At 33.8% G+C, this 14,045-nt stretch overlaps 1 protein-coding gene across 1 annotated transcript in view; it reads right to left on the reverse strand.

The window, feature by feature from the left end:
* Positions 1-6,150: 6,150 nt before the first annotated feature.
* Positions 6,151-14,045, reverse strand: part of LOC101896471 (uncharacterized) — a 189,259-nt gene continuing 181,364 nt past the window's right edge. Inside the window, exon 7 of the mRNA XM_059127989.1 lies at positions 6,151-7,483. Coding sequence (XP_058983972.1) covers positions 7,332-7,483 — 152 coding nt within the window. The 3' untranslated portion in view covers positions 6,151-7,331. The remainder of the gene's footprint in view (positions 7,484-14,045) is intronic.

The raw sequence follows: 14,045 nt of genomic DNA on the forward strand, positions 1-14,045 counted from the left end.
CACCAATATCCACAATTTCACAAGATAATATAATTGGAAATAATTGGTGTAAATATTTGGCCTTATCAACTTAATTGTGAAATATTTGTGTGTGTGTGTGTGTGTGGGTGTGTGGGTGTATATGTTTGCGTGAGTGTTAATATTTGTAATGCCCATGAATATGTAGAAAATCCTTACAAAAACAATAATGCGATAATAATGGTGATTAAGTTCTTTTAAGCCGTTTCAAAAAACAACAAAAAATCGCTTGTAGCTTCGACAGTTCTGCCATTGTGTATCTATGTAAGTGTTTCATTAAGTATTTGCTTTTATCTCTTTTTTATTTGTTTGTTCGGTTTTTGGTTTATTTTTCAATTATTTATTTTTTAATTCTTGTTTTTTTTGGTTTTGTTTTTATTTTTCTGCTTTCACTTCAATGGAACAACATAATTAAATGGATATAATTATACATGGGAATTATATGAATATACTATATATAATTTTGCTATTCATTGTAATTGTGTGTGTGTTTTTTTACTGCATCGTATGTGATTAATTTGTTTGTAATGATGATGATGCTGCTGCTGCTGATGTATAAAAAACGGAGGGGGTTTGTTTACAAAATGAACTTTAATTACACGAGATTGTTCTTTGTTGTTTTTGTTTTTAATAGTTAGGGCGCATGGGTATTTATTAAGGTTTTGTTTATGTTGTTTTTTCTTTTGGTAATTATGTATTATATTTAATTCATATTTGCTTATGTTTCGTTTTAAATGAAATGCATTAAATCTGTACCCAGCAAATACTTTATTTGTTTTGTTTTTTTTTATAATTTGTGAAAGGACAAGTGATGAATGAGTTTGTTTATTAATAAATTAAACACCTTCAATGATTGTTTACTAAATGAAATAAAATGATTACAAAATATACATACATATTTACAAAAAACTGTATATAATGGGAGATTCATCAGAAAGGGATTATTTGCGAGCTCGAAATTTCAGGTTACTTGAAACTATCTAAAACTTTTTGTTTTTAAGTAGATATACTGAATAATTTAAATGCCAAACTACAGACAAACCTTTTTAAAAAATTAGCCTACTACTGTAAAAATACAGGACTCAGAGGTAAACTAAAGTTTATCAAAACCGTTACAATTTATTGCACAAGGTGGTCCCATTATATGGGGGTAGAAAATGTGGAGCAATACGTACAATGTTTTGTGCCATTTTTTACAAACATCCTTAAATGTGGCATCAAAATTTACCAACATTGTCACTTTTTTCATAACGAAATTCATATAAAGAATAAATTCACTTTCAATTACACGGTTACATTATAGAAAAATTAAATTTCTTAAATAACGCTCAAACTATACTTATATAAGCTATTTTGAACTGAATTATATTTGCTATAAGAAAAAATTTTCTTAAGAGGCTTCAATTTTTATACCCTACAACACTATGTGTTGGGGTGTTATAAGATTGATTGGGCCAAAAATTATGTAACACCTCGAAATATTGATTTCCAACATAGGAAAGTATATATGGATCTTCCTAGCTCGCCGAGCTGAGTCGATCTAGCTATGTATGTCCGTCCTTCCGTCTGTCCATGTTAATTTGTAATCACTCTACAGGTCGCAATTATGGCCCAATCTTCACGAAATTTAGAATGGATGTGGGGCTATAGCCAGAATAGAACCCTATTGCTTTTGGAGTTGATCGCATAATATTTAGGGGTTGAAATGGACCAAAAACTGAAAAAATCCTGATTTTGCAGTTGCTCTATAGGTCACAATATAGACCAATCGAAGCGAAAGTTAGCATGGGGCTAGAGCTTTGCGCTCGGCAGAAGCCTTCCAATTTTGATGGTCATCGGGTAATATTTGGTGTTTGATATAGACCATAAAATTTGTGTTAAATAAAAGTCTAATTTTTCATTAAACCGCAAATATTTTTAATTTCGGCGAAACCACAAATAGATGAAGATGTCGATTCTGACTGTTATATAGATCCAGATAGTAAATATATCGGATATATATAGCGAAATATATACAATATGTATATACAAAGGAAGGGGATGTTAGCTAGAATGCTTAAATCTCAAGAATGGCTGGACATATTTTGACAAATGTTGTCAATTCAGGATACCCTCTTGGTATAAAAGAATAAAATCTAAAAAATCGCATAAAAAGATGTCAATAACGATGTAAATTTAGATTTTGTAGTATTTTGTGACATTTTTTTTATTTTTTCATATTTTTTATCGCATGCGATTTTTTCTATTTGACTTATAATATTGAAGAATTCATTATACCCTACAACACTATGTGTTGGGGGTATTATAAGTTTGATTGGGCCAAAAATTATGTAACACCACGAAATATTGATTTCCCACATAGGAAAGTATATATGGATCTTCCTATCTCGCCGAGCTGAGTCGATCTAGCTATGTATGTCCGTCCGTCCGTCTGTCCGTCTGTCCGTCTGTCCATGTTAATTTGTAATCACTCTACAGGTCGCAATTATGGTCCGAAATTTAAAATGGAGGTGGGGCTAGGGTCAGAATAGAACCCTATTTCTTTTGGTGATGATCGCATAATAATTAAGGGTTGAAATGGACCAAAAACTGAAAAAATGTCGGATTTTGCAGTAGCTATACAGGTCGCAATTATAGACCAATCGACGCGGAATTTCGCATGTAGCTAGAGTTTAGGGCTGGCAAGAAGCCTACCCATTTGGGTGGTTATCGGATAATATTTAGCGGGTAAAATAGACCATATCTTTTTTGTTAAAAAAATTCAAAATTTTTCATTAAACCGCGAATATTTTAAATTCCGGCGAAATCACAAAGCCATGACAAAGTTACTTCTGATCTTTACATTGATGTTAACATCCAACAAAACTGATATATAGCAAAATATGTGCGATATATATGTTTATCAAAGAAGATATGCTTGAAAAATCTCTTATATGTCGAGAACGGCTGAACTGATTTCGACAGTTCTCATTAATTCAGAATGGCCTCTTGGCAGGAAAGAAAAAACGTCTAAAAAAGTCGCATAAAAATATCTCTCTAAAGATGAAAATATTGATTTTGTAAAATTTTCTCATATTTTTTCAATTTTGTCATATTTTTGGCATATTTTCATTTTGAATTAAATATTTGGTAATATTTCTACAGCTAACAAAACTAAGTAGTTAGGATATCAGGATATCATATACAGATCGCATTTATGGCACGATCCTTACGAAATTTTGCATGGAGATAAGGTGAGGGTCAGAATAAAAGCCTATTCTTTTTGGAGATGATCGCCATATATTTAGGGATTGAAATGGACCAATAAACTGCAAAATTGTCAGCAGGTCGTAATTATGGGGGTTACCGGACATTGCAAAAGCCAAGCAGTTTTGGATGGCCATCCAAAAATATTCAATGTGTGAAGGAGTTTGCCAACTTTTATAGACAAAATACGAAAATGTCCATTCCAGTGACTTTTTGGAGAATTCACAAATACAGGAAAGACATATATAAACGGTATCGTTTATTATAGTGTTGTAGGGTATTCAACGGTCGGCCCCGCTCGACTGTAGCCTTTGCTTACTTGTTTTGTAATATTTTTTCATTTTACAACAGAAGTTGGGGTTTTTATATGCAGATTGCAATTATCGTCACGGAAAAGGGTAGGTTAGGCTTATAAATGTTAGGCCTATTGTTTTCAAAGATGTCCGCAATATATTTAGGGGTTAAAATGGACCAACAACTAAAAATGTTCCTGATTTTGTAGCCGTCTTAAAGGCCACAAATAGAATACAAAGGATACGAAAAAATAGAATGGACCACTTCTTTTGTATGAAAAAAATACCATACTAATATCGTAGACAAGCAAATCATATAGATGAGGCTAAATTTGGAGATACAGAGGGGCCTTTTGCTTTTGGGGATGATCGCAAATTAGTTAGGGGTTCAAATGAACCAAAAACGGAAAAAAAATTTCTGATCACACAATTGAAGTCAATCGACACGCCTGAGAAGAGAGTTAAGGACATCGATGAAGTCTAGCATTTTTGTTGACCATTGGATTAAATTTAGCTGTAAAATGGACCACAAGAACTACCAGCACGACGGAGTGCATAAATATTGGGCAAATGTCCCTGGTCAAATTGCTAAGGGTAATAACTGGACATTGAAATTTGACATAATTTCAAAGGCGAAATCTTTCAAAATGGATTTCAACATAAGGGGGCTTTTAACATATTGTAGTGTTGTAGGGTATCACATAGTCGGCCCCGCAACTCTATAGCTTTTGCTTACTTGTTTTTTTTTTTTTTTAAATCATGACATTAGATTTTTCAAAATATCGATCACATCTGAAACATCGTACGATTTATTTAATAATCATAATTTTTTGAGTTTTCTGAAATTGTCAAATATGGTAGTGAAAGAAATATTGGAATTTGCATAATAGCTGTGATTTATATGGAGTTACCTGAAGGACACGGCCAAAATGTTCAACTTTCGCACTTTCTCTAACATAGGCAATAATATTGAAAAGTGCAAAATTTTTAGAAACTTGGATACTGGATTTACATTTTAAGAGAATTAATTTTATTCAAAAATTGTTACCCTTAGCGGGGATGAAGCAGATCGATAAGTCCCATGAAGTTGGATGTATATTTTTTGCTAAGTTAAAACAAACATCAGTCAATGGTTTTGAAAATTTTAATTTATTGTGGAATATGTACCAGAAGGTGTCGGGCGATTTTGTTCATTTTCGGACTGATCCAAATTTGCGTCTTAATTTACCCACCAGCCTTGGTAAGGTCGCAAAAAAAAAATTATGGGATGAAAGGGCTAAACCGAATTAATGCTGATTTCGTTGTTATATACAGGGTGAGATGAAAAAACTGCAACCAACTTCAGATTGCTGCTATTTCAAAGCCACTCGTCCGACAGCTGTTAAAATTATTCCAGTGACAGCTCATTATATTGTTTATAAGCGTACAGAAGCATTTCGGTAAGAATTTTCCAGAAAATAAGTTATTTGTGATGGGATTTAAGCATTTTTTTTTATATTTGGCTGAAAGACCACAAGTGGCTATCGTTAGAGCACTCCAGCATTTAAATGTGAATAAATATTTTATGTCTCGTACCATCGCTCGTTACCGTTATACTGGTATCGTTGCCCGATGTTAAGGAAGTGGACGGAAGAAAAAAAGCAACATCAGCAGAAATGGTTCGAAAAGTAAAGAAGCGACTTGATCGAAACCCACGTCGCAGTGGCCGAAAAATGGCTCGTGAGCTGAACATATCGCAATATTCCATTCGGCAAATATTGAAAAATGAGCTCGAGGTAAAGCCATTGATATTCCAAAAAGTCCAAGAACTTACACCGCAACAGAAAGAAAATAGACTCTAAAGATCTAAAGAGTTGTTTCGCTTGGCCGAAAGTGGTGAACTGCCGAATTTGGTTTTCTCCGACGAGAAAACATTCGTTGTCCAACAGTTTGAAAACAACAAAATTATCGTGTTTACTTGCCAAAGAGATCAGCTGAAAATGTGCACCTTTGTGGGCCACCATAACAGCCGATGGCAGCCCTCCGCTCGTATTAATCGTCGCATCAGAATAAATGCCGAATATTATCGTAAAAATATTCTGGAGGGTGTATTATAGCCTTGGGTACACAAACATTTTGGCCGCAGACCTTAGGCATTCCAGCAGGACTCATCAACATCGCACTCAGCGCGTATCACTCAAGAATGGTTACAAAATAAGGTTCCTCGCTTAATTTCCAGCGCACAATGGCCACCAAAATCTCCGGATACCAATCCGTTGGACTATTGTGTCTGGAGTATTTTTGAAAGCAAGGTTGGCACTACAAAATCTAAAGTGTCGATCACCTCAAGCAAGCATTTCGCCGGGAATGGGCCAAAATACCGCAGAGCAACATTCGGCAGCGTGCGACGGTTTCATTGGCCGTTTGAAGGCCATAATTCCTGCCAAAGGTGACCAATTCGAACAAATCTGCTATTTCCTACATTTTTTGCTTTCATTCAATAAAATTAAAAAAAAAATGTAAAAATTATGGCGTTTGACTTTGTTGTTTTGAATACCCATTGACACGGGCAATTTCCAAGAAGCTTTGCATGGTCTGGTGCCTCTTGTCAAAACCAAAGAGAGTTGCTTTGCATCAGTACATGATGAAATATTTTTTCAAGGAGTGTTGTTTTTTATGGGATTCGTTCATTCTAGTCAAAAGGGCTTCTAGGATATCACTGTTTGCATAAAACTATAAAGAATTCTCGAAAAATGGATCTCACGACAAAGAGATAAATTGAACAAAAAGTGTGATTAACATTTTTTCAATAATAATTGGAAAAATTTAAAAAAAATCATTTTGTGTGCGTTTCTAATGATGGCTTTTCCAACATGCCGGCGAATACATCTGACTTTCAAGAGAAGGGCATAACTAAATGATGGTAAATAATTTTTGCTTTTTTGGATCACCGATGACGACTTGATTTATTATAAAGCGGTTCTCATGATATTGTTCGTTTTCATCTATTCTTTTTAATTCATTTGAAATTAACCTAGAGTACTGGCATCCGTGTGTCATAATTACTTGGGAATGATAAAAATTATATTTGCTGGGATACAAAGTATTTTTAAAGCATTAAACATTATTAATGTTATCAATAATAGAGTGTTTAGTATAGACGTTAAAGTGCATGTTCGGTTTTTTCATTTCATTTGAAAATGGCAATTATTTACAAAATGTCAATGATAATATTTGACTATAAATCATGTGTAAATTAACAAATATATATTTAAAATTGGAAATAAAACAAAACAATAATATATTGATAAAGTATACCACACTCCTCACCGTATATACAATGGACTATTTTCACTGACTTTAATCTGCACTTTAAAGGGTTTTTTTTTTGTACGAATTACCTACTATTTTTTCCAGGTAAATAACTCTTTATTTTAATTCATTAAATAGCAATATTATCTAAACAAGCATAGCATGAACGATTTTTTATGTGAAATATAAATATTATGGCGGGTGTGATAGGTTGTGATTCTGTTATTTTTGTTGAAGAGGAAATTTAAATTAATATATTTTAATTAAATTATAAAGGTTTTTTGTTGCTGCTTTGCACTGCACTCGATTTGCTTATACAATATTTCAATCTATGCTAAATCTAATTAGGCTGATTTTATATTTTATTATTTGTTTTTTGTTTATGTAAAATTACCTTAACATCATAAATAATATTATTTTACAATAAAACTTAATGGCTTTATTTTAAACATTTGTTTATGTTTTTTTTTTTCAATTAATAAACTATCTTTGATAGCCAGCTGTGAGACACAATATCAGAATGCAATTTGCGAGTAACATTTTATAGTGATGGGAATTTATTTTGGGCATAGCAGCTGAGTTTGGCCCAAAATAAGTTTCCAAAAATCCACGAAAGCCTCCACCGGATGACGTTACTGCAATGAAAACATAACAACAATTATAAAATTATTTTTATTTTCGTTGCACTTATAGAAATATAATATTTTAAATTTTAATTTCTTATTATTAAAAATTAGAAAATTATTATACCCTACAATACTATGTGTTGGGGGTATTATAAGTTTGATTGGGCAAAAAATTGTTAACACCTCGAAATATTGGTTTCCCACATAGGAAAGTATATCTGGATGTTCCTATCTCGCCGAGCTGAGTCGATCTAGTTATGTATGTCCCTCCGTCCGTCTGCCATGTTAATTTGTAATCACTCTACACGTTGCAATTATGGCCCGATCTTCACAAAAGGCCAGAATAGAAGCCTATTGCTTTTGGATATGATGTCATAATATTTAGGGGTTGAAATGGACCAAAAACTGAAAAATTTCCGGATTTTGCAGTTGCTCTACAGGTCGCAATTATAGACCAATCGAAGCGGAAGTTAGCATGGGGCTAGAGCTTAGGGCTGGGCAGAGGCCTTCCAATTTTCGTAGTCATCGGGTAATATATAGTGGTTGAAATAGACCATAACATTTGTGTTAAATAAAAGTCAAATTTTCCATTTAACCGCGAATATTTTTAATCCCGACGAAATCACAAATAGACGCGCAGATCACCGTTCCAACCGTTTACGTAGATGCCAATAGTAAATATATCGGATATATATAGCGAAATACATACAATGTATATAAACAAAGGAAGGGGATGTTTGCTAGAATGCTTATGTCTCAAAAATGGCTGGACCTATTTTGATAAATTTTATCAATTTAGAATGCTCTCTTGGCATAAAAATATAAAATCTAAAAAAAAAATCGCATAAGAAGATGCCAATAATCATGTCAATATAGATTTTGTAGTATTTTGTGAATTTTTTTTATTTTTTCATATTTTTTATCGCATGCGATTCTTTCAATTTGACTTATAATAATGAAGTGTATATTTTGTAAAATTTTTACACCTTACAACAGAGGTTGGGTCATTATATACAGATTGCAATTATCGTCCCATTCTCACGAAAATATTTACAAGGGTATGGTTAGGCTCTGAAAGGCTTCAAGTAGGTCCGCAATATATTTACGGGATTGAAATGGACCAACATCTAAAACTTTTCCTGATTTTGTAGCCTTTATAAAGGTCACAAATAGAAACCAAAGAATACGAAATCTCGCACGAAGTTAGAGTTTAGGACAGCGGGTAGAATGGACCACTACTTTTACAGGCGATATCCTTTTTATGCTGATTTCGTTGACGAATATAGCCAAATGTCGTAGACAAGCAAATCATATAGATGAGTCTAAATTCGGAGATACAGATGGCCTCTTGCTTTTGGAGATAGCGCAAAATATTAAGGGGTTCAAATGAATTGAAGCCAATCGGCACGCCTGAGAAGAGAGTTAAGGACAGGGAAGAATTCTAGCATTTTGGATGACCATTGGATTAAATTTTGCTGTAAAATGGACCACAAAAACTAACAGCACGGCGGAGTGCGTAAATATTGTGCAAATGTTCCTGGTCAAAATGCCAAGGGTAATATCTGGGCAGTGCTTCGTGACATAATTTCAAAAGCGAAATCTTCCAAAATGGATTTGGACATGAGGGGGCTTCTAACATATTGTAGTGTTGTAGGGTATCAAATGGTCGGCCCCGTACGACTATAGCCTTTGCTAACTTGTTTTTTTTTTTTTAATAGAAACTTGGCGGTACTTTTAAAGATTTAACAATAATAAAAAATTCGTAGTGATTTTATTTTAGTTTTCCACTGAAATTAAAATTTATTTTATTAAAAGAGATAAACATAATATTTGAGTTTATAATAACAATTTCAATTTCCCAAAAAAAGTCTCAATTTTCTTTGCTGTTTTTTGCTTAATTCACATGAATTATTAGGAAACATAAAAGCTACAATACCAAATCTGCAAAACTGGTCCAAATAACAGGGACAAAAAGTGAAAACAATCAAAAAAAAGAATAAACATCATAGACTATGGATTTGCTGAACAAAAGAAAATATCACCATAGTTTACCAACTCGGAGGGTGCTGACAACAGACAACGCGAATCAAAGAGCAGCCCAAAAACCTAGAGCTTTACCACAGCAAAAACAAAATTATAATAGACCACAAGGAAATGCTAGGAGGAGTTAAATAAATGGCAAAAATAACAAAGGCCCTGTGATGATGATGATGGCCGGAAAATGCCACTTATTGTTATTACCCAGCCAGCCTATGGCCTATTTTTGTCTTCTTCAAATGATAATCAAGTTACAGTCAGCAACAGTTTGTGTTATCCAAAAGCTATGTGAAACGAGCTTACAAAAGTGTAATAAGAGAGGGAACAGAAAATAAATAATACATATTCAAAAATTAAATAAAAAAAACACAAGTTTACTCAGAATTGTAACAAAGTAATGATGGTTCCCCACGAATAGTAGTTAGCTTCTAGCAACATGAGGTCAAGGCACTCAAAACCATATAGATTATAGGAGGAAACTTCGTTGTTTTTCTTTAGAATTTAAGATGAAATTCCATTACACTTCAAACCATATGAAAAATTTAAGATGCATTAAATATTAATTTTTAGTATAAAGTATTCTGGGAAATTGACAGCAAATGTTAATATAGAATAATAAATGATTAAAAGAAAAAAAAAAACACTGTACTGTTTAATTATTTTATATAACGAAGATATAAGAAAATTTGGCGACAGATGCACGCATTCTGACTTGTTACCATAAATGAGCTTAAAATATCTTGCGGTTGTAAGATTTAAAAGATTTTCCAAAAGAATTTTAGTTCCATGTAATTCTTTGGTTCCTCTTCTTTTGAGCTTATGATCTCGTCACTTGGGTAAAAAATGTTTTTTGTCATAGAAGTTATTTTTAATATCACTTCTGGGGAGAATATCCCAGACTAAAAACAAGGGAACTGATGAGGATTGGTGACTCTTTCTGAAACCTAGGTATTCCCTGCCTTGCCCCCTGGTAAACATTACCATCCTTCTCCACTAATAAACAAACGTTGTTTTTATAAAAACAACAATAAAGGGATTAAGCCATTTTGCAACAACAAAATACTATGGTATCCCGAAAAATAAGCCAACACTAAATTGAAAAAATTTATATGATAACGTCTCTATCTGATAAAAAGTCAAAAAGGTGTTTATTGATTTTAAATTGACAATCAAGCCTTCAACGATTTAAAAGTGAGTTTTTAGAAAAGGAACAAAAAGACCCCTTTGGTGGTTCTCTTGAGGGTTAAAATTATCGACAAAAATAATTAAATAAATCAATTTTATTTTTTTAAATTCTTATACGAAACAAGTAAGCAAAGTTTATAGCCGTGCGGGGCCGACCATGTGATATCCTACAACACTACCATATGTTAGAAGCCCCCTTATATGCAGATCGATTTATGAAGATTTGTCTTTTGAAATTATGTCACGGAGCACTGACCTGACCAGGGACATTTGCCCAATATTTAAGCAGTCCGTCATGCATTTAGTTGTTGTGGTCCATTTTCCATCCAAAATGCTTGAATCCTTCCCTGTCCTAAACTCTCTTCTCAAGCGTGTCGATTGGCTTCAATTGTGTGATCAAGAAATTTTTTTCTGTATTTGGTTCATTTGAATCCCTAAATATTTTGCAATCATCTCCAAAAGCAAGAGTCCCCTCTGTATCTCTAAATTAAGACTCATCTATATGATTTGCTTGTCTACGATATTTGGCTATATTCGTCAACGAAATCAGCATAAACCAGTAAGGAAAGCTCAAAAGTCGGGCGGGGCCGACTATATGATACCCTACACCACTATGCATATTTAGTAGAGCTCTCGTAAAAAGGTTTATACAGGGCATTTCAGAGCTCTATTAGATATTTGGTGCAAAATCAAAATCTATCTAATTCTATCGTGCATTTTACGAACTATAGCTATCTCTGAACCGGGTACCTCCAAATTTGACGTATTAGCTTCTAGACTGAATTCGGTCTTATGTACGAAAATTCAGGTGATTTGGGCTGATATTGACCATTTAGTGCACAATTAACCTGAAATCGATAGAATAATGTGAAGAGTATGCTATGCTATATCCAAATCTGAACAGATTTTCATAAAATTAAAATCGACCATTTTTGGGCTTTATCTGATATCTGGTACCAAATATCATTCCTGTGAAGAGTATATTACGAATGTAAGAATGTATCCAAATCGGAACAGATTTTAAAAAAAATTAAAATCAACCATTTCTGGGCTTTATCTGATATCTGGTACCAAATATCATTCCTGTGGAGTGCATATTACGAATGTGAGGGACTTAAAGACCAAATCGGATGATAGATATATATGGGAGCTATAGCTATATCTGAACCGATTTTTACTAAAATTGGTGTACTTGCTTCTAAGCTGGTTTCGGTCGGGTTTGCCAAAATTGATACTATTACGGCCATTTGGTGGTCAATCACCCGAAATCGGATGAAGATATATATGGGAGCTATATCCAAATCTGAACCGATTTCGGTAAAATTTAAAACAGCTATTCCTGTGCTCCATCTAATACCTGGTACCTAATATCACGGTTGTGGAGTGAATATTACGAATGTAAGGGACTAAAACACTAAATCGGATGAAACATATATATGGTTGCTATATCTATATCTGAACCGATTTTCACTAAATTTGATATACTTGCTTCTAGGCTGAATTTGGTCCGATGTACTAAAATTCAGTCCATTTGGACTTATATCGGCCATTTGGTGCACAATTAACCCGAAATCGGATGAAGATATATATGGGAGCTATATCCAAATCTGAACTGATTTCGATAAAATTACAAACAGCTATTTCTGGGCTGTATCTTTTATCTGGTACCAAATATCATTCTTGTGGAGTGCATATTACGAATGTGAGAGGCTTAAACACCAAATCGGATAAAACATATATATGGGAGCTATAGCTGTTTCTGAACCGATTTTCTCCAAATTTGTTGTATTTGCTTTAAGGCTAATCTCGGTCACATGTGCCAAAATTCGGGCCATTTGGGCTGATATTGGCCATTTGGTGGCCAATTAATCCGAGATCGGATGAAGATATATATGGAAGCTATATCCAAATCTGAACCGATTTCGATAAAATTTAAAACAGCTATTTCTGTGCTCCATCTAATACCTGGTACCAAATATCACGGTTGTGGAGTGCATAGTAGGAATGTGAAGGACTTAAAGATCAAATCGGATGAACAATATATATGGGAGCTATAGCTATATCTGAACCGATTTTCTTCAAATTTGATATACTTGCTTCTAGGCCGAACTCGGTTGGGTGTGCCAAAATTCAGGTAATTTGGACTGATAGTGGACATTTGGTGCACATTTAACCCGAAATCGGATGAAGATATATATGGGAGCTATATCTAAATTTGATCCGATTTTCACCAATTTCAATAGGGTTCGTCCTTGGGCCAAAAAAATATTGTTTGGAAAATTTCATCTCAATCGGATAATAAATGCGACCTGCATTTTGTTCACAAGAATACATGGACAGACGGACGGACGGACGGACGGACTGACATGCATAAATCGACTCAGAAAGTGATTCTATGAAGGTTCTCAAAAGTAACTATGGGTCTATCTCGTTTCCTTCTCCATGTTACAAACAAATGCACAAAGACATAATACCCTTACCACTATGTGGTGTAGGGTATAAAAAGCCAAAAGTTCGGCTTTTGTGTATTTCGGATATCGCTTGTAAATAGTGCTGGCATTTTTCACACAAAAATGGTGGTCCATTCTACTCGCTGTCCTCAACTCTAATTTCATGCGAGATTTCGTGTCCTTTGGTTTCTATTTGTGACCTTTATAACGGCTGCAAAATCAGGAACATTTTAACTTTTTAGTCCATTTCAACCCCCAAATATATTGGGGACATCTTTAAAACCAATAGGCCTATCCCTTCTGAGCCATACCCAACCGGTATTGTAATGTGAAAAAATATTACAAAATATATTCAATATTTTAAGTCAGATCAGATTGATCAGATTGAAAAAATCGCATGCGATAAAAAATATGAAAAAATAAAAATATGTCACAAAATACCAAAAAATCTATATTAACATCATTATTGACATGTTATTATGCGTTTTTTTTTATTTTTTTAGATTTTATTCTTTTATACCAAGAGGGCATTCTGAATGGACAAAATTTGTCAAAATCGCTGCAGCCATTCTTAAATATTATGCGATCATTTCCAACAGAAATAGGGTTCTATTCTGACCTTAACCCCACCTCCATTTTCAATTTCGTGAGGATCGGACCATAATTGCGACCTGTAGAGTGATTACAAATTAACATGGACAGACGGACAGAGTGACGGGCGGACATACATAGCTAGATCGACTCAGCTCGGCGAAATAGGAAGATCCATATATACTTTCCTATGTGGGAAATCAATATTTCGAGGTGTTACATAATTTTTGGCCCAATCAAACTATAATACCCCCAACACATAGTGTTGTAGGGTATAAAAATCCGTGATAAGAAAGAAATCCTTGTTT

This window comes from Musca domestica, unplaced genomic scaffold (assembly GCF_030504385.1).
Source record: "Musca domestica strain aabys unplaced genomic scaffold, Musca_domestica.polishedcontigs.V.1.1 49, whole genome shotgun sequence".
Taxonomy (NCBI): domain Eukaryota; kingdom Metazoa; phylum Arthropoda; class Insecta; order Diptera; family Muscidae; genus Musca; species Musca domestica.